At 39.2% G+C, this 22205-nt stretch overlaps 1 protein-coding gene across 2 annotated transcripts in view; it reads right to left on the reverse strand.

Annotated features, from left to right (window-relative positions):
* Nucleotides 1-594: 594 nt before the first annotated feature.
* quo (quattro) overlaps nt 595-22205 on the reverse strand; it is a 43520-nt gene continuing 21909 nt past the window's right edge. The window contains exons 6-23 of one of the 2 annotated variants that reach the window (XM_036571005.1): nt 22101-22194; nt 20737-20823; nt 20499-20615; nt 17009-17107; nt 16783-16931; nt 16253-16391; nt 15757-15879; nt 13986-14180; nt 12570-13855; nt 11476-11725; nt 10673-10762; nt 10225-10455; nt 9397-9567; nt 6141-6318; nt 4812-4928; nt 4324-4581; nt 3965-4182; nt 595-3337 (exon numbers count right to left, since the gene is read on the reverse strand). In XM_036571005.1, the coding sequence (XP_036426898.1) occupies nt 3296-3337; nt 3965-4182; nt 4324-4581; nt 4812-4928; nt 6141-6318; nt 9397-9567; nt 10225-10455; nt 10673-10762; nt 11476-11725; nt 12570-13855; nt 13986-14180; nt 15757-15879; nt 16253-16391; nt 16783-16931; nt 17009-17107; nt 20499-20615; nt 20737-20823; nt 22101-22194 (3844 nt within the window). In that variant the 3' untranslated portion in view covers nt 595-3295. Of the gene's footprint in view, nt 3338-3964; nt 4183-4323; nt 4582-4811; nt 4929-6140; nt 6319-9396; nt 9568-10224; nt 10495-10672; nt 10763-11475; nt 11726-12569; nt 13856-13985; nt 14181-15756; nt 15880-16252; nt 16392-16782; nt 16932-17008; nt 17108-20498; nt 20616-20736; nt 20824-22100; nt 22195-22205 lie in introns of those variants that run through there. The other variant, XM_036571006.1, reaches the window with a different exon arrangement.

Below are 22205 nucleotides of genomic sequence, written 5' to 3' on the forward strand. Positions count from 1 at the left end.
CTCTGAGAAATAGATGTTCTCTAAACAGATGCAAAGAGGTGTTAAAACTAACATGCAATGTGTCATTAAGTTGGCTTGAAAAAGCCAGCTTCTGTTCTTTGTTTTCTTCCTTATTATTATCATTACAAAGTCATGAAATTGCAATGCCACTCCTCCTACAGATTTCAAGCTGGAGCCATATACTATACTATACTTGAATAGGTCTCAACTTACTGTGTTTGTACAGTGCTTGTGCAAACATTTTTCCCCCAATAGGAATGAATGGGAAAATGCGCAACATCCTGAAACATCTTATATAATACTTAACCTCTTATTCTACCACAGTCAGTAGACTCTGCAGCTAAACAGACACTCTTTTATGTCACCTTCATACAAGTATGGTAAGCAACACTTAAGTAACTGCCTGGGAAAACATAGCATACCTTACCATACAATACAATAGCAATCAAAAACATTCAACTTTGTCTGCAGCTGCTTTAACTTTTGAAATGTTATTAGCTGAATTTGTCAAGCCAACTTAGTGTCTAAAATCTTTTCCCCTTATTTATTTTAACACATCTGTAGTTAAGGACAGCACATTTTGAAAGACAAACAATGCATTATTTTCTATTAACATATAAAAAATGTCTGTGTTCAATTTTTTTCAACCAAGATATGTTGTAATTTCTTATGTCCTTATGGTCAGAATACACTATAATAAAACCAAAAAAAGAAAAACTCAATAGTTACATCAATTCATTTATAGTTCATTAGTTCAAACAAAAACGTCAAATGTTTCAACATGTTTGTGGTGTTTCAACACGAAATGTGTTAAAATTGTGATAACACAGCATTTCTGACAGTGAAGGAAGTGGACGTTTCAGAACTATTACGTTTGTTTCACTCCTATGAACTTCCCATAAAGGTTTCATCAACTCCATTTGACCTCATTCTGGAGGAAACCAGTGAAACAGTAACATTGTGATTAGGAGCGTCGTCTGGAACTGTGACGCATCATGTGGGCCTGGTATGTGACGTATACACTGCTCTATTGTTCTTGTCTGTGTATGAATTTACAGAGCAAAATCAGGCCTATTTACTCAGACAAGATGTCTACTCCTGTCACTGTAGAACCACAGGTATAAATAATAGTTTAATCACTGTGAAAAGATATATAATGTTTAATGCATCCTTCTGATTTCTCCAACCCTAAAATCCCTCTGAATGTAAGACAAAGCTTAAAAGATGGAAAAGATCAGACTATTATTTTTCACTATTGGTCAAATTGTGTATTTGTTTTCCAATCATAGCCCAATCACAGTCTGTGGTCATTTTGAGGACGTAGGTTTAAGAAATAAATTTCAGGATGGGCTATGATTGGGAAATAAATGCACAGTTTGATGATTGGGAAATAAATGCACAGTGGTGAAACACTTAACGTGAATATGTCAGTACTAGAGGTGTAAAGGTGCAAAACTCAGACATGATGATCTTAAGGCATCAATTCAGCTGTGATCATTTTAGAATTTTAGAATCAATTATGATTAAATGAAGTTTGCTCCTATTTTTCGAACAAAATAAGAATTTGGACTATTTTCAAGTGAAAAAGTAATAACAGTACAGTTTATATTTACAGTTACTTTCTATCCATGCCTCTCAGTGAGTCAGCTCTTCCTCTTTTCTAATCCAGCTAATTCACGTTTGGGGATGTGGTGATGATTTACATTATTTTTTATAATTGAATAATTTGCTGTTTTTGTGACCAATGCTTTTATGACAGTTGAAGCGTTGACTGTTTTTGCCTCTCTGGAACTCTGACAGTAACCAGTCATTTCTAGTATCATCAACAAGACACTAGAACTAGAACAACCATCAACTAGAACTACTGTGTTTGCTCTTGGGTGCTTGCCAAAAGTCCTACAGAGCAACTTATGATTATCAGGTTCCTGACACACCATCTCTTGGATGCATTAGGGGTGAGCTGCTGGGTGGGGCATGTCCAAAGAATAGGGTTACGGTAAGTATTTTAGTATGTTTCTGAAGAAAGCAATAGTTCCCCTTTCCTGCAAAAACCTGCAAGAACTAGTAGACCCTTCCAAACCTCAGTAACAGGGGGCATATCAGGTAAAAGGTTAGGTTGTCAATGGAGCATCCATAGGTATGTATCCCACAATACAGTTCCACAGTACCAGGTGTTTTCTCACTCACACACACACACACACACACACACACACACATCATCTAAACTGCTTATCCTTCTGGGTCGTGGTGGGTTTTCTCACTCAGTACAACTGAATTAAGTACTGGGTAACCCCTTAAACACTACAGATGTTTTTTCTGTTTTCTGTGTGTGTGGAATGTTTTAGTATGTTAAAATAACTTAAACTGAACCTAAGTGTGGGCCTATATACTATACTATATCCCACAGTCTCAAAATTAAACAAGCCAGTGTAGTGAATGTGCAGCATTTTGCTCCATTTGTAAGCACGATCCTCCTTTAATATCACATAGCCTTTTGGCTCTTTTGATATGAGTTCAAGTGCTGTTCTCTTTTTTATTTTCAATTACACTTGCTTAGAGTGCAGCAATATCCCACTTACAACAAAGCAATCTGAACCTGTTAGTAGGTTTGGGAACAACATCTGAAATCACACAGGAGTCTGTTAAAGAAAACGGATACAGTTATGAGATTTTTTGGGAGGAAAGCCTTTATCTGTAAGGAACGGTTACCTTTTAATGGGTGCTATGGGGTGGGACTACAAAATATCACTAGATGATTACACTTATAATATTATGCACAACTGGATATATCTAGTTAGATGTCAATATTAACATTTCTATTTGAATTCAATAAATACAAAATAGTGAAAAAAGAAGCAATGAACAGGATAATAACTGTCCAAAAAGCAAAAGAGAAGAAATTGCTCTTTGATGAAAGCCAAACGGCTCTCAAACACCAATATAAAATCCACACAGCTCAGATCAACACTCGTACACACACACACTCACACACCCACACATCCACACACAGAGTAACCAACAATGTAACCATAACCTTGCCTTAGCTAGTAAGGTGAAGATTCATTTTGAATTTGGTTAACCAAAAGGCTATAAAAACAATACACTGCAAAAGAGTCAGCAGAAACTGCTAGTGTCCACAAAAGCCATCAGAAATAATATATAGTATGCTGCACAGTGATACACCATCCCAAAACTGTCACACTCTCCAGGATAAGGTGTTCTGTGGTTTGTTAAGCTGAAACATCAAGCACTCCATGTGGTCCATAGCACTGAATGCTGTATATAATATTCACAGTTAAACTTCGGTTGATTTTCCCACGTGATTGTTCCCTTGAACCTGCATTGTAAAGAAAAACATTTATTAGACAACATCCATTTACAACAGATATAAACTATGATTCATTACAAAATATGACTGGAGTATAGTAATAAAACTAGGAATGCACAGAATGGAAAAGTCCAAGTTCAACATTGGCAGAACATGCGATCAGCAATCAGCCAATTAATTACTTTTTACTTTGGCCAACCTGTGTTGCAATTTTATGATGTGCATAATGTGAGCTAAGTAAGTACATTCGAAATGTTGTAGCATAATTGCAGCCACACTGCTTTCCTCCAATGTAGTACCTTATCTGATTCATGTTATATTAATTGGCAAGTTTCATTTAAGAATTTAAAATGTCAGTTTAGTCCATTCAAGAGCAAATAATGTTATTTATGTTGCAACTTTGCCTAACAGAAAGTACTGTAAATATGCTTATGTAGTTCATGTAGCCAAGACACTGTGAGGTTCAGGTTATAAAAAGGTATATAAAGATATATAAAAAATAACCATTGGCCAATTTGTCTGAGAAGCTGGAACTGTAATTTGGCCATAAAAATTCCTGATCTGTGCATCCCTAATTTAAACCATAAAAATCCAAAGATCAGCTAGAACCTTTTGAAGTCATTCTCACACTTGTACCTTTTTGAGTGGTTGGTCCCTTATTTGGCTTTGTGGTTTAGAAGATATTTTGGATTTGTTTTTGTTCCTCTCCATGTCGTTGGGCCCTGCTTTCCTCACACCAGTGGCAGGCATCTCTGAAGAATTTTCTTCATGTTCCCCTCCAGTCACAGACTGGCAGCTGTAGCCAGAGCTGCTAAAGCCACTCACGCTCTCTCCTGAGGATTCAGAACTGTCCACTGAAACAAAACAGATGAGACTTAGCAAAATATCTACATTCCATGCAGGCATTCTGACATTACAGTTCTTAAAGACGATTCAGCAATGGCCATTGCTCAAAATGTAGACAGAGACTGGATGCCATGTTATGACTGCCTCACCTAGTAGACTTTGGCTGCTATTTTCCTGCTCTATGTCATACTCTTCTAAGACTCCTGGACTAGAGAATCTTCCATGGCCAGACTCAGAAACTGCTCTTCTACTGGGACCAATCAGGTAACCCACAGGTGACATGCTGCCCCGACCAGAGGAGGAAGAGGAAGATGATGTACAGCTGGCTGAACCTGTAGAATTTGGCCTCTGGACTGGGAAGCTGCCCTGAGAGTCAGCCATCCCAGAAAAAGCAGCTGCCTTGCAGTCTGAGAACAAGGAAGAAATGCACATAGAATTAAATAGTTATTCAATCCAGTGATAAAAAACATGCCATTCCACGGCTATTTTGTTTTTTGTCGATAGCAGCTGAATTCAGATTGCTGTTGAACACACTTTATCCACAGTATGTATGTGTTGGTGCAGGATAATATATTTCATCTTTATTTAAAATGCTATCGCTGTTAGTACATGAGGAATGTTTTCACTGCTTTCTCACCTCGTCCTGTTAGAGCACAGTTGATGGCACGATCGCAGATGGCAGCTTCGCTGGGCATAATGTCCATAAAAGGCTTGTAGCCAATTCCCATAAACACCCTCTCTTGCATACGGATCTCTGTGTGAAGCAACCAGTAATAGTAGAAATAAATTTTGAGGCAGATACACTCTGATGTCAGTCACACACCTTTCTGGCAGTTTAGAAAACATGTATAGTACTGTGCAAAAGCCAGAGATCATCTTTCATTTATTTCATTTCCAGTCAAAAATTCCATTATGTACAAGTTATTCATTTCCAATATTAGGAAGAAAAGCAGAAACATGTTTAACAGAAACTTTATATACTACATTTTCAGTATTTAGTGTGTCCTCACTTGTCTTTATTACAGACTTTCTTTCAATTTTTTAAAGAAATCTGCAGATATTTTTTCCACACATTCAAAGACGCTGTTTACAATTTCTGCTTCTCACACTCCAAGTAATCCCAAACACATTCACTGAGTGTATTCACATGCACTTAATAATCTGATAACAGCAGAAAATCAGATTTTGTTAGTAAGAGCTTCTTCACAGCTACACATCCTTTCAAACCCACAGCGTTAGGCTGTCTTCTCACAGTGGAAAAATAAACAGAAATACCAAGATAAAAGCTTTAAGTACTCTTGTATCTCATGTTGATAGAGTATCTGCTGGTGATAGTTTTGGTGGTCTGCTGTTGTTAGTAGTCCCATTCTTTGATATCTTTTAATGATCTATTTATACTCCAGTTCTGGGAACTTTTTTTCACTCATTTTCTTTGACCTTCCTGTTTCTTACGCAAGTGGATTGCCTCTTGTCAAAATTCCTCTGAAACCTCTCCTGAAAAAATAACTTGTACCGAAAGGCCGTCTTTTGGGACATATGAGAAGGAAGAGCAAGACATTAAGAAAGGGTGTTAACACAGAAGAAAAGGTTGTGGTAGGTTTGAGAGATGAGCTGTCTAGTAATTTAATACGTCTCACAACTCCACCCCTGTATATTCATCTGTTCATATGATCTCGGTTGGACAGTTTCACATTTAGTTTAACGTCAGCTCAAGAGCACTAAAGCATAAATACACTTTTCCATATCTGTGTTGGGATGTTTGCAGGGTATCTTAAGTCTTGATGCTCATGACTTTATATATGAAGGTTTCTGATTTTACTGTCAAATAGGAAAGAAGTTCCTGTTCCAAACTGCTCTCTTCTCAGTGGAAAGAAAATGAGTGACTATAAGACAATGAGCTACCAAACTAATGAGATTAAAAGTGAACGCAAGTTCCGATAAAGATAAAAAAGCACAGTGTGCTAACCCTTGTTGTGAACAGCCTGCTCCCACAGGATCCTCTCCAAGTCTTTGGTCCAGGCTTCCTTTATCTCCCGGGTTCCTGCCTGAAGTGTATACGTGTCCTGAGACTTTCGCCTTCGAAACCAGATTTCAAAGCACAGTCCAGAATCTCCACAGTTATGGGTCATACCAATGTCCGAGGTCTGGCAGAGTACAGAGAGATAGAAATGAACAGAACAGAAAGGAGAATTAGGCCCAATCCCATTTCACCCCTTGCCCCTACCACTTAGCCCTTAAGATAAGATAAGATAAGATAACATAAGATAAGATAATCTTTTATTAATCCCACAACGGGGAAATTTGCAGTGTTACAGCAGCACAGAAGACAGAGCAGCAGGAAATATACAAACAATATTTAAATAGAATAAACAATAAAAGTATAAAGATATATATGTATATGTACAAAGATTATAAGAAAAATATACAAAGTATTAAATTTAAATTTAGAAATGTAGAAATGTATGTATTGTAGTGAGTATTGCACAGTGAATAAAATAGCAAATAAATAAACAGTAAATAAATGGAGAAATATTGCACTTGACATAATTGCACATAATGGTGGTAAACATGTTGACAATGATCCGCAGTGAATATACTATGCATGGTGGATTGAGATATTGCACACAGTAAAGTGCTATGGCAGTGATGTTGAGAGTTCTTGCACATGGAAAGTAATTGTAAACTACTGTCTACTGAGTGCCGTGACTGTTATAGAGTCTGACAGCGGCTGGGAGGAAGGACCTGCGGTATCTCTCCTTCACGCACCGCGGGTGCCGCAGCCGGGCACTGAAGGAGCTGCTCAGTGCTGTCAGAGAGCGGTGCATGGGGTGGGACAGGTTCTTCAGCATGTTTGTTAGCTTAGTTCTCATTCTCCTGTCCCCCACCACCTCCACTGGGTCAAGAGGACATCCCAGGACAGAGCTGGACTTCCTGATGATCTTATTCAGTCTCTTCCTGTCAGCAATGGAGATGCTGCTGCCCCAGCACACCACTCCCTAAAAAATGGCTGATGCCACCACAGCGTCGAAGAAGGTCCTGAGAAGTGCCCCCTGCACGCCAAAGGACCTGAGTCTCCTCAGGAGATGTAGCCAGCTCTGGCCTTTCCTGTAGAGGGCAGCTGTGTTGTCAGTCCAGTCCAGCTTGTTGTTGAGGTGAACACCCAGGTACTTCACAATCTCAATGTCCATTCCCTGGATGTTCACAGGCACCGGAGGAGAATGTTTGGACTTGCGGAAGTCCACCACCAGCTCCTTGGTTTTTCCTGCGTTGATCTGCAGGCAGTTCCTCTGGCACCATTCCACAAAGTCCTGCGTCAGTTCTCTGTACTCCCTGTCATTTCCGTCTGTGATGAGGCCGACGATAGCAGAGTCGTCAGAGAACTTTTGCAGGTGACAACTGGCAGAGCTGTACTTGAAGTCCGCAGTGTAGACGGTGAAGAGAAAGGGAGCGAGGACAGTTCCCTGTGGAGCCCCCGTGCTGCAGACCACCGTGTCCGACTGACAGCCCTGGGTCCTCACATACTGCGGTCGGTTAGTGAGGTAGTCCAGGATCCAGGTGGTGAGGTGATGGTCCAGGCCCGTGCACTCCAGCTTGTCCTTCAGCAGTGTGGGTTTGATGGTATTGAAAGCACTGGAGAAATCAAAAAACATGATTCTCACAGTGCTCCCAGCATTCTCCAGGTGAGAGAGAGAGCTGTGTAGGAGGTGGATGATGGCATCCTCCACTCCAATAGCCCTTAGCCCTGTTTTGCGCGTTCACGTCTACGGTTATGGTGTCCCAATTTTAGTTGAGATAGAGGGGTAGGGCGAAGTGTTAGGGCTACATGGCCCTCCAAACTGAGATTTTTCAGAGGCACACTCCAAACGGAGTGTTATGAAAAAAAAAGAATAACCGGCAAGATGGCTGTGCGAGCGACAGAAGAAACCCACAAATGTGACAATTTTCTACTGCACCATTTAAGGTGGAACGGGAAAATTCGAACAAGAAGCTAGCGAATAGATGACTTCAGCTTCATATCATCAAATAATTGGAGTGGGTGATAATAAATGATTGTCTTATTCCCCTCTTTGAGAGCATTTGATGCGCTAAATGTAACTAAAGCCCAGCAGCGAGGTTGCTGAACTTCTCCCTTCTCTGCTATCACTGAAGACGCGCTGGGTCACCTGCAGAGCAGCGCTAGAAGGTCGTTAATGAAGCGATGTTTTGTTTTTGTTTTTTTTTTTTAAGGGTTGTCCCGTTTCGTAGGGCAAGTTTTTAACCACTACCCCAGTTCCAAGGGGTTAGGGTGACACTGGAAAACAAGGGGTGGGGTAAAAAGAAGAAATGGGATTGGGCCTTAATGTATGTGTTCATGCACTTTTCTTTATCATTATACCTGTGGTGCCAGTGCACAAATTGTACTCTGGCTTTCACTTGTTAATTGTTATCGTAAAATTGACTTTTGTCGTACCGATCTCAGAAAGCACATAATAATAATAAGTAATAAATTCATAAAAAAGTGGTATATTGCATATTATAACAAATCAGTATAACTTTTACTGTGTGCTGAGAACATCTTGAATAGCATTACAAATGAGTGTTTCTGTGGGTGCTTGGGTAAATCAAAAGATTTGCATTATCCAACTAATGTAAACCATTTTAGTAATTAAATCCAGTGTTCAACCACATAAGGATCAAGGATTCCTTAATGTGTTTTTAATATATTGTATATTACATGATGATCACAATATATAAAAAGTTTGTCCATCATCAAGTTGTCATTTTGTGTAATATGCTGCTGTAAATGTATTTATTTGTGATGTTGTGAAAACAGGTAGCAAATGAAAACGAGATTTCAGTTTTTGTGCTCCTTCAAAAAAATACAAGCTTTAGGATGATGCTGCGTGGATCATCAAATCATAAAAAAAATTCATACTAGAACATGAAAACATTTTTTTCTGAAATGTTGATGAAAAAGCCAGTGGTACCACATTTAAAAAATATTATCAAACCTTTTGAGTACAAATTGTGATATTGTGCTACACGACATTAGACAGGACTAATTCTGCTCTTTTCCACTGAAATAGAGTTGATCAGTGTCCTAGAAGTACTGACAATATCCACAATATGCTCAGAAAAGCATACTGTAAAATATTATGATCACAATAATGTCATATTGCTCATCCCTCATTCAAATAACAGTAATAAAAATAAAATCGGGAAACATGTAAATATCAGATTACCTTGAATGACTGTTTGTAGATATACGTGTCATTCCCAAACTCTGTCTTCTTGGTCTTGCTGAAGAGGATAAGATCTTGGAAGAGGAAAATATGCCTGTAACATTTCTTTTTTCTATAGGAAACCAGGAACTCATCTTGGCGAATCAGCTGCCCTTGTTCCTTCAGGTTCACCTGTGTAGATATAGTTGATTTTTTTTTTTTATAGTTGTTTAAATATCAAGGCTTCTTAATAGTAATAATGCTACTGTCTAACACCTTTCATATTTTTCATATATTTAAAACACATCACAGTGTATCAAACTACATGTATACACAAAAACAATCCAGGAATAACGTGCATAAACAAGCTATGGCATTAATAAGATATACTGGGTAAATGTTGCAGTATACAAAGTGGTGGAACATACTCTCTAAATGAACGTTGGGATTAATCAGTCCTCAGGGGATAGATCAGACTGCACCATTCCTGATTTAAGTGGCCAAAAATAAACTTGGTAAACCTCATGCTTTGTTTGTATGGATGATATTTAAAAGGGGAAATTTGAGCTGCCCGCCAAATCATCTACTTGCTCACCAAAGCTACACTATTATAATTGTTTCTATATTCATGCATGAGTTAATGAAGAGAAGATTATATCTCCCGCTTCCATTACTTTGACAAGAATGACACCCTCTCTTTTTGTGCAGAACTAACCTCTTTAACCAGACAAAAAGTGAGAGCTGGCACTGTGGAACAAATTATTTGAGGCGCAGTGACTTTGTGTCCAACCCCGAAAATTCATTTAATCCTCTAAGTGTGAAAGATTTACTGTCCGACCCCCAACTCACATCACAATCCTGGATGTCATCCATGGCAAGGAGATTGTTGCCATGGCGAAGCTGGAACTGGATGACCTCAAGTGCAGCCTGTATCTCAGCTCGCTCGCGACCTCGTTGTGATCCCAAATCGCACTCCTGCAACATGTCTTGCAGTAGCAAGCTGTATTTACTGATGCGCTGCACTGGCTTCAGCAAGTATGATGACAGGTCCATCTTATCCCCCAGCTGCTGCTGCTTCTGCTGCAAAAGTACCAGAGAAGTATATCTTGTCCGGAATTACTGAGGAATGAAGACAGATTAATCATTCCTTCTTGTTTTGGCCTTATATGGCTTATGTGGATGAATTGTTCTTGGATATCATTAGAGAAATAGCTCAACAGGACGTTTCATGATATTCTTATCAAGAAGTTTGTACAAGTCCGTGCCTTGTGTCTACCTGTTAAGGCACAGGCCTTACCTTGAAGAACTCTTTACCGTGGTGAATGAGCAGGTTGTCTGAGTGAGGTTTATTCTTGCTGTAGAGAGCGTAGAGACCAAAACTTTCTTTCTGGGTTTGGGAGAGGAAGCAAATGTCAGAATACATTGAGGAAATTAATGCAACAGAAAAATAACTGGTCAGAATGGACCACTGGAGAATTTTTATCATGTGATAAAAAGTGTTTCTGTTGGTTGTATAATTGTGGCCGCACAAAGTGAATCATTTGAGGACTCTACTTTGAATGTGTCGTATGCAAAGAACTAAGGATGCACCAACAATTCAGCCACCAAAAATCTTTGGACAAAAAAGGTCAAAATGGCAGAATTTTTCTGACTGCAAAAATAAAACAACAAAACTAAATGAGCGCACAACAAAGTGAACAATACAACAAAGAGACTGCAAATACTAATGTTAATGAAAATGAGAAATAGTGATTAAAAATGTGTTTGCTTTCCTGAGCCAGTCAGCACAGACATGTTCAAAGAGTTTGAGCAGCAGCTGTGTGGAAGTATTTCATGGTGTGACTTGTAATCACTGTTCATGACTAAGATCAATAAGGGCTACAACACCTTGGATTATCAACTGTACTCTTTTGTCAAGGATTTAGGACTTCATGCCACATACAGTTATTATTACCGTATGTAGGCTACAGTAAGTTTATTTATGTAAACAAATTTTTTATTGTCAGCTTCTTTTTGCTTTCGTTTTTCGTCCCAGTGTGTCCCAACATTCAGTTTTAGTTTCAACCTACAAATTTCATCGCAATGCTACAAAAAACTTACATGTCTTAGAAAACAACGTCCCACACGAAAAGGCTCTCTTAGACAAAGTTCTAGCTCTTTAAGAAAGTGGTGTTGATGAAAGTCTCTGAGCTTTTCCAGGTTTCCAAAGATGCTTCCTCTCTGGCCCCTCAGGTCTTGCGGTACATCAGGGCGCTCCAACTCTGGGAAGTAGTGCTCCATGACATAGCCCAGCGCTTTCACATACTCTCTTTCAGTCCGCAACAACTCCGCCATGATGTGCTGCAGCTTACTGCCAGAACAACACAGCAACAAGAAGAATCAACCATTTTTAGACTTCAACTCCTTAAAATCTTATCTAGGTATTATTCAGTTATTAAAGGGACTTCAATGCAAACTGGTTAAGCTGTTGTTAGGTTATAGAAGTGTGTAATAAAACTTTGGGCCTGCTAGCGGGCCCTGGACACTTAAGGAGTTTAAGGGGTTTTATTCACAGCCTTACTTTCTTGCAGAGCACTGTTTCAATTTTCATTTCATTTACATTCAAAATTTATGCTTCACAACAATAGCAATATTTACAGGAGTGCATAGCATAGCAGTGTGAATGGTAATCTACAGGAACAGTTTGCTAGGTCTTATCAACAACTGCACACTAAGGGCTGTGGCTTATGTGGTGAGCCATTTCGGTATCTCTCCAGGTCTTTCTACCGTTTTAAGTAAGAAAAAAGGTCACTATGATTAAGCGGTGAAAATGAAGATACTGTGAAACTGGCTTTAACCGGCTAGTAATTGTCTAGCTAAAACATTGGATCTAATAGGCCTATGTATTGTCTAGCTAAAACATTGGATCTAATAGGCCTACGTCTTGAATACCCAAAGTGAGAAATCAAATCCTGCTTCCCATTATGTCTGATTAAGGTCAGGGCTTATCACACACATACAACACATTTAATCATCAGCATATGTTTGCCACAGATGCCTAACTGACATAATTTCCTGTTAAGATAAATGGAAACAGAGAACAGTCCTCAGTCCTCATTTCACCAGAATAAATAGCCAGTGGGCTGTAAGTGTCTGCACATGTTGGTCTTACTACTTTGGAAGACTCATTCCTCACAGTAAGACTGATTACTTACAGTAAATTACTGCTGTTTTCCAGGGCTATAGTAGGGCTGTTGGCTGAGCTGTTTTCTAGTTTGTCTGGACATATAGCGTCTTCTGGGAAGGAGCCTGAGGATCGGTCATTCAAGTGGATTCCACAGCTTTCGTCCTCCTTCATCCAGCCCTGTCCGGGGCTGGATACGCTGGAGCAGAAGCTTTCCTGTCGAGATATCAGAGATTGCTCTTCATCCTGAGGAACACTGGGCTTGTCTTTGCTATCAGTTTTTGTCCACTGTGCTTGTGTGTTGGGAAACTCAGAGTACAGTCTGTCTTGATGAGATGCTACAGAGTCCTGGTCATCCAGTAACACCTTGTGTTTGTCTGTAGAGTGTTTTTTGCATGTAGGTATTGGAGAGCAGGTTGATATAGAACCAGAGGCACTTATGCAGGAGCCCTCGCTATGCCACCGGCCTAAGGCTTGTTTCCATGGTGACCTGTCACCCTTGGCTGCAAGGTGAACAGCCTTGAGGTCAGGCTCACTCTTGTGTTTGCGGGAGAATGTCCTTAATTTTATTGGTAAAACATTTTGTAATGAGGAAGCATTATCTATGCTTGATATTAGGACAGAGGGAGGATGGATGGGTTCTTTCAACTGGTTCTGAAGAGCACTGGGAGAGTTTTCCTCACTTGTTGACCTTATGAGCTGTGGGTTTGTTTGGGTTTGCTCTGTCTGTGTTTGAGATAAAAGTTCAGCTCTGACCTCTTCCTCACAGTTTTTAGTTTCAATCAAGCATACGTCTGAGACCACCAGAGGTGCATTGCCTCCTTCGCTGGCTTTCCCCTCAGGCTTATAATGGATTTTTAAACAGCTTACAGCTTCACTGTCACTTCTGGCACAACTTTCCTGGCTCTGTGTCCGACTGTCTGCTCCACTCCACTCAGGGTTGGCCTCCATATCACCACAGGAGGAGTTGGGTATGGAGGGTGAAAGGGCTTGCAAAGAAGCCTCAGCATTTGCCAGCACCCCGACGTCCGTTTGTGAAGGTCTCTGAGGCTTCTGGATCTCATCACACTCCAGCAGCTTCTCCTCCAGTTTCTGCTTGACATCTTGGCACTCTGCCCAAGCCTCCTTCCACATGCGCAGCTCTCCTGAATGTTTCATAGCCACAACATTACTCTTCTCCTCTTCAAAGCGCTGGGGTGAAAAGGCTTTAAATCTCTCTTGGAAAGTCTGCAGCTTGCTTATATTGACCTTCACTGGGTAGCAACCCACCTCCATCTGTTCCAGATAGTGACTGCATTCTTTGGTTTGAGATAAAACCTGACAAACAAAGACAAATGTTATTTAATTTGTTTCATAAACTTATGTCACTTGATCTTCAGTACCATGTCATTAAGTTCAACTTCTTTGTGTAGAAATGTAATCATACCACAAAAGCTTGTGTGCTAACCTGCTCACAGAAACCATGCAGACGAATGAACGACTCCAGGTCCGATTTATGCTGCTCGGCTTGTAGCAGAAAAGCAGCCATGTTGGTTTTGAACTTTGTCACGTTACTGTGAAAACTGTCAGTCTCAGGATAGCATGCTCCTTGGATCTTCCTCTCCACTTCTTTCATCATGGTCATTCCTTTCTCTTTTCTCACCTGTGGATAACAGAAATTCCTTCAAATATGCCTGCTTTGGAAGTTCTCAGAAACAGCCTAAAATGTCAAAGTACTTAGAATTTCATTTAATCTAGTATGAACACAGCGTTAAATTGTCTTGCCTTTTTTATGCATAGTTACCGTTGGACTACAGTTTAGCATTAGCCAAGTTAGCATACTCACAAAACATTCCAGTCAAAGCGGCTTTTAAGTACAATGTACTCATTTATCAGTGTCAGAAAAAAAAGAAAAAAAACATTTTAACAGAAAATGATGCAAAAGAATACAACACTGATTATAAATCCAAATCTAAAAATAATAAATTGACTTTTGTCCACCCTACTGCCACTTATGCACTTGTGCCACTGCCACAAGTTATAGCTGTGTTCATCCAATAAAAGGTGTTCCCAAAGTTTTCACTGACAACAGGCCTAAAAGGACTGATGTGCAGACATCAAGAAGCTGTTATTGAGAAAAGGAAACAGACAAAAAATAAGAAAATTTTGCCCTAGAGTTAGTGATTGTTAAGTCCCCTTGTGTGTTTTTTCTCTGTTTTGAGTTCGTTAAGTGCAGGTCCATAATAGGCCACATGGGGTGCCCTCAAGTATACAAGTTGTTCATGGCTCTCTCCTCTCTGACATGACCTGGACTTTCGTTCCACTCCACTCTTCCTTTTGTTTGAATGTCTGAAAGCTTAGTTAGTTCTGTGAAGCTTGTGAACTTTGTAATTTCTATTTGTATTCTGTTATTTGTATTTTGTTATTTGTATTCTGTTCTGGTCTAGGGTCAGGCCCTACCAGAAAATGTGGGTTCTCTCCTCAGACCAGCTGCCAGACAAAACATCCAAGACCATTTAACCAGAAAACTGCTTGAGTTCAGGGACAAGCGCATGCCAAAATAACACACAAAACTAAAGATTTTAACTAAACCTGAAAACAAAATAAATTCAGGAGAAAATGTTATAGAAAACAAATAGCGCTCGCTCCCTACTTTTCCCAGAAATCACAGTTATCAAAGTTCACAAAGCCCATGTGGCCAATCATGGACCTGCACAAAACAGAGAAAAAACACACACAAAATCCTAGCACAAGGCACAGAGAAGGAATATTACGACTGGGGATTATAGCATAGACCTCAACATCACTGAATGTGTTTATGATTACTTGGTTTGCCAAAAGCAAAAAATGTCTAAGATAGTTCTCTGGAGGTGTGGAAAGATATCCCTGCAGATTTCTATAAAAACCTGCAAGTAAGTCTCTTGAAAAGGAAGCTGTAAGAAAGGCAAAGCATGGACACACTAAATACAGAGAATTCTGATATCATATTTAGTTATTCAGGCTTCTCTGTAATTTCTGCTTTTTGATTTTGTGGCCACTTCGACTGGAGATTTAATGAAAATAAAAGGCTGGTCTCTAATGTTTGCATAGGACTGTATACAAGTATCCAATTCATTTAATTATGAAAAGTAAAGTTCATAATAACTAATGGTAAAGTATTATGGTATCCTTTAAAGCTGACTTCATATATATGTGCCTTTGCACTCACAGACAAGAAGATTCATACTCTTTTACTCTACCTTTGCCTCAGTGAGGACAGAATGAAGGTCTGTTAGTCTTTGCTCCAGTCTCTCTCGAGTTTCTTCTGTTAGGTCAGTGTCTCTCTGCCATCTCTGTCGCTCCTCCTCGCACCACTCTCTGCTCTATTAAGTACATGGAATTTGACTCAGAATATACATTCAACATTCCGTTGCTGTTAAAAGAAAAACGTTTCTCCAAAACAGTAAGTTTAAAAAAAAACTTAAGTGGTAAAAGCATTTTATTCCAGTTCATTTTGGAGCATTTCTATTGGTCCATTCTTCATCAAATTTTACATAATGTAAAGGACAGCTCACAAGTTCAAATGATGTAGAAAAATAAAAATCAACAAAACTGGAGATACATGTTTTTCTTTGGACAAAGACGATTTGCTCATTCTACTTATGTGTTGCTTAAAGAACAACCATGCAAATGGTAGTTACAACGTAATTGAGCATTGAGTTATTTGTTTTATTCTACTGAGCACTGAGGTCCTACAGTGTTGAGTTGGTCCTCTGTTTCTCTCAGCAGGAGCACATGGTCGAGGTGCTGCAGTGACTGGTTGGACCTCATCACCAAAGTGTGAACTCCCTCCTCCACCTGGTTATACAGAGAAGTCACAGACTCCATGGAGTCCCTGAGAGAGAGAGATGAAATGTATATAAATGTTAACTTTATAGAAGAAGGAAAAAAGTTTTTAAGTTGAATGTATATTAACATAGCAAGATTTTATTGTTAGTAATTTTAGATTCTTTCTATTGATCCATTCGTCATGAAACATTCACACAATGCAAATGGAAGCCGATGTTTTCCAGGGGTGTAAAAAACGAAAAAGAGGAAAGTGCAGCTCACCGCGACCCAGAAGGATAAGCGGTTTAGATGATGTATGTATGTATGGAAAGTACAGCTATGAGGTTTTGATAAACTAGCGATGACACTGGAGAAGCAGTTGTGAAATATAAGATACTGTCACGATATTACACATCTGCCCCTTTGTCAAAGCGATGAATATAATAACAACTGCTTACTTGTAGTCTTCAGACTGGGCAAATTTAAACTCTTCCTTCTTCATTCTGGCTAGTATAGCGCCACCCTCCCTTTGAAGCATGACCATTCTTGCATCTTCCAGAACCTCTTTCATGGAGCTCTTCTGTTCTTGTATGCAGCTCTTTACATCCTGTAGCATTGGGTTTGTTAGTCAAATTATAGATAGCATTTAGCAATTTAAGAGAATGACTCAGTATCTGTTTTTACCTCTGCAGTGTCAGTTTTCTTGCTGCTGTCCAGTTTCTTTATAGCTTTCTGTAATAACAAAGCCGCCCCTTGTAGGTCCAGTTCGAAGATGGACAGTTTCTATGGTGAAGAAAGTAAAAAATAAGTAAATAAGGTTGCTGAACTAAAGATGGAGCCTCAAAGTGATAACAAACATCATATACTTTATTACACATGCCAATACACCAAAGAACAGGAAATGGAAGTAGCAGTCACAGAAACAGTTACAATTCTTCTTTAAACAGTGAGGTGCAAAAGTCAGAGCCCTTTATTTAACTTCCAATCAGAACGGCTATGAATAAGCATTGGATCACGAAGCCATCCATGGCCAGGAGTCCAAGAGAGCCCTCCCTCTCTCTCATGATTGAGCATGATGCTAGCCAATGTGGATGTCTGTTAATGTAGCAGAATTGGCAATTAGTGTTCTCCTCCAAACATGTTGAGCTATCCAATGACGTTGCATTATCAGCAGTCCGAAAAGATGCACTTGCGCTTCACATGACACAGAGATAGAAGGTGTTAGCCTTCACCCTCCCAGCTTGGTAGAATTGTGCGAGAAGACCTAGCTAGCAGAAGGAATTTGCAAAAGACTAAGTTGGGGAGAAAATAGGGCTAAAAACTGCCATTAAGTACAAATTATTTATCTTTCAGTGTGAAGAAAAAATAGCAGAGAAAATACAATACTGTGCACAAGTATTGTAGCGCATGAGAAAAAATAGATTTGAAAAGATATTCATCTAATCAATAAGCATTTATTTATCCCAAAAAGCACTAAAAAGGTAAAATAAATACAAATAATATTAATACAAGCAGTGATTTTATGGACGTCAGTGTGCTTATTTAACCATTTGCAAATCTCTCCTTGTGGCAGCCCAAATATCATCCATTACCTGGTTTGACTCTCAATCTTTCATCAATCCTTTATTACTTTAGGATGTGCTGGTGATGAAATTAAATCCATGCAAGACATCTGGAATCAAACTTTGTTATTCAATCTACTATTTTTACTTTTCACTGCAGTAATGTTTGAATGTCTCTGTTATGGAGTTTTCACTGACAGAAATAAATGGTTTTGAACAGTTTACTAAGATGCCTAAGACTTTGGTACAATAACTGCATATTTGACAGAAAACTACATATAATCCTCAACAACTAAATATGATATCACATTTTTCCATATTTAGTGTGTCCACCCTTTGCCCTTATTACAGTTTATATTCTTTTTAGGAGACTTGCAGGGATCTTTCTTCATGCCTTAGAAGTTGATCACATTTTTTGCCTCTCTACCATCTACCTTCAGTGATGTTGAGGTCTGGATTCAGGGGTATCAAATTCGCTAAAAACGTCAAAAAATCTCAACAAATCCATGGGCCAGAGGACGTCCTTCTTCATCTCTGCCACTTTTCTGATGCCGTTGCTATCTATCCGACTCTGCGGTGTTTTGTTTCATAATGGTACTTAATGTGGTTTTCCTTCATTACGGCCACATCATCTCTGCAAACGAGACAGATAATGGAAGTAAAAAGGTATCTGAGCTCCCACTGTCTTGAAATCCCCAGCATTCACTGTTCACTTCTGACTTTCAGCAAACTATTTTTAGCTGGTTGGGCTGCTGCTGAACCACAGCTAGTGTGTCTGGTGATGTGACTGGTGTGGTAGGATTGAAGTGTAACTGCTGTCCCATAGATTGCTGTTGGGGGGAGGGGGGTTGGAGTGCACTTCACGTTGCAGTGCATGTTGGGGATTGTACTGCAGCACACGATGAAATGGGCTAGGTATGGGCTAGGTAAAAAGGTATGTAGCTGTCAAGAAGCCATTGTTAAAGATTAGACTCCATGTGTCAAACACTGGGCATACGGGCCTGACTTTGAGTTGTCTTCTCACAGTGGAAGGAAGGACAGAAATACTTGAATTTTTCAGATCTGAATCAATAATGGAGCTTGATTTTCTCCTTTTCATTTCAAGGATGAACGTAATGTTTATCAGATGATGACAGTTTTGGTGGTCTACCAGGTCTTGCATGGTTGTAAGTCCATGTTCTCTATATCTTTTATTATTTTTCACTCATCCTTGTGTAGGTGAATTATATTATTATCTCCTCAGAAATATATCCTTAAATGAGTAACTTGTACTTAATGGCTGCTGTGAATGTAAATTAAATAAACACAGGATGTTCTCTGACTTTCACATAGTACAGTATATTGGAGTAAAGATAAATGGTCATCTCCTAGAAAACTGGACTGTGCATAGTTTTAAACTAAAATAAACTTACTCTCCCAGTAATTCAGATTCTGATCACTGGCTCATTACCACAGATACCTGGTTGCAACTAAATCAGCTACAGTGGACAATGGTCAAAATTTAATTTTTGGCTCTGTACTCCATAATAATTTGATTTAAAATTAAAGCAAGTTTTTATATCACGAAGACAACTAGCAGAGGAATGGTACACTCTCAGTGCTAGTGTGTGTGAGCATCCATCAAAGCAACAACACATACTTACATACTCCCCATTTCTGTATCTACTCATTCTATCCTTCATTCATATAGCCTGCTACACCCACAGAGCCAAGAACACTTACTGCCTCACACCTATGCTCTCCTATGCATACTTGCACACACTCACTCAGACACCCAACAGTAACCATCAGCCATGTGGAACTGTGCTGAAATGCCTTTCCAAAACCTTGTAGTCTAATCTACGGCTATGCTGTACTGAAGAGCACCTCTCTGACCACTCATGTAGTTGCCTTAAGAACATTCAACTTTTTGGCCCTGAAAAATTCCACAGTTGCTAAAATGTTATGGGTATTGGAATTACTTTAATCATGAGAAGAAAAAACAACCAAGCAACTTCTAAGACTGAACTTTAAAAGTGTGGAAAATATTCCTGCAGATTTGTCTGTTGAAAAGTATATAAGTTATAACAAAGAAAAAGGGGTGGAATAATTAGATGTTATATTTATTTGTTGAGGCTTCTGTGTCATTTTCTGTTAAAAATATGTTTTCTGCTTTTTTTTCTTATGTTGAAAAATGAAAAAAAAATTAAATTAGTTAAAAGTTGTCTCTGTCTTTTGCACAGTATTTAATTATTTAAATACCCACGATTCTGTGGCTGTTCTGGATACTATGCTTGTCTTAGTTTATGGTGGTGGAATGTGGCTTTGATAACTTTGCCTGAACATTTACTTGGAAATTCTACTTGCACAGACATCCATGCTGTCTTACTTTACCGAAAAGCAAGTGGACAAAATGATTTATAGGAATTTCAAGTGAAAGGCCTATGGGTGTTGCACAGCCACTCTCAGCATATTTTAGACATGTAGAATCTAGCTGATGACGTGTAGTACATCACTGTGCTTTGCCTGGACCAGTGCTCTCCTTCACTTTAACATGAAAAAAAAACACTCCGATATCCAATAACAGCCCATGGAACAAAAGACCGGGCCCTTTATTCACTGTATGTTCTTACCTGGTGGAACTGAAGCCAGTCCGTGTGATTATAAGGGAAAGTTCCTTCAAATTCAGAACTCAGTTGCTGTCCATCAATGGTTTTATGAAGAGCTTTCAGTGATGTAACAATATCCATCTGAAAAAGAATCAGGGCAGTGTGTGTGAGTTAAAAAGCACCAGAAGATGAAATTCAGCATGTAGATAACAGCAATTTTGAGGTAGAAAATCTGTAACTGGTGGTACTAAATCACTGTTACCTGTAATCCTGGTTGCCTCTCTGGTCGAGGACTCTGGTCTTTATCCACCAGCAACAAAACAGTGTGCACAGCATGGAGGGCCTGCTCCTACAAGATAGGTCAGGTCAGTGTGCACAGATGTCAACCTCTAGAGATGGTAACCCTTATATTCACAGTTTCAAAACTATGTACATTCACCCATGTATCACATTTCTAATCTTAAAACCTTAGCAACAACAAGTCAAGTCAAGTCAGGCTTTACTGCCCTTTCAGCTATATACAAGGACACAGTGAAACGAAACAACATTCCCTCCAGGACCATGGTGCAACACAGGAACACAAGTGCGAGATAATACAATAAGAGGTTTATGCAGTTTTGATTTTTTTCTGTGATATATTCCTCCAGTAATCATACTAATCAGTTTCAAACAGTAAAAATGTACTTTTACCTTATTTGAGTGTTAAAGAGCTAAACAGTCTGTCACATAGTTGAATGCACATAGAAACACAAGGTACTCAAGAGGTAGGCAAACAGAGAGAGAGAGAAAGAGAGAGAAAGAGAGCTGACAGACTGAAAAATCTCTGATGACGTAGCATCAATCTGCTAGGTGAGCTAGAAGATAAATATCTTTGCTAGTGCATCCAAGGTTCAACATTAACAATTGCCTGAAAACTCTAATTGGGAACAGCAGCTGTGACAATCACTTGCCCATTCAGTTTGTGAAGCTGTGGAGAAAGTTCATGCTGAACCCTGGTATCTTTGTGTTTAGACCGTTGTGCTATGTGCTCAAGTCCATATTTAAGGAACACCAAAACTAAACTTTCGCATCTGTATTAACGATATGCTTATCACAGCATAACTGTTTAGTTCTAAGGAATGACACTTTGATGTTTTGACTTGTTTATCATGTGTTTAGTTTTGTTTGTGTACAGTGTGCATGCAACAACAAAATTTCACAAAATCAGCAGACTCCCCCTCCAGCCTGAGCACTTGGGCTAGGACATCTAATAAAACACAGAGTGAGAAACAAATCTGATTGCATCAGAATTACTGATGTTAATTGTCCAAAGTTTACGAGGAAAACTGCATTAGACCACATTTCCCATATCCTGGCCTTATATGGTCGTATATTTCCAAATTTGTGGAAAAAACACACTTTACACAGGTGAACTGTATGGGATGACACCTATGAGGATAGGCCATCTAGCTTTAAACATGACATTGAAAATGGAGAAAAGTAAGTTTACAGAGATTTAGAGATACAGAGAGTTTAGGGTATTTGTTATTTAAGGTTTTACTGGTCCCTGCTGGTCTCTGTTATCTGGGGAATGGGGATTATTTAATCATGACATGTTGATTGAAGCTATGGAGATACTAGACTCACCTGCAGCAAAAACAGAGCTTTGTAAAGCACTGAGGGATGTGACCCCTTCCTGCTGTCAATCACAACTGTTAATCCAAGGTCTCGCACCTCTCTCCTATAATGGAG

This window comes from Colossoma macropomum, unplaced genomic scaffold (genome assembly GCF_904425465.1).
Source record: "Colossoma macropomum unplaced genomic scaffold, Colossoma_macropomum, whole genome shotgun sequence".
Taxonomy (NCBI): Eukaryota; Metazoa; Chordata; class Actinopteri; order Characiformes; family Serrasalmidae; genus Colossoma; species Colossoma macropomum.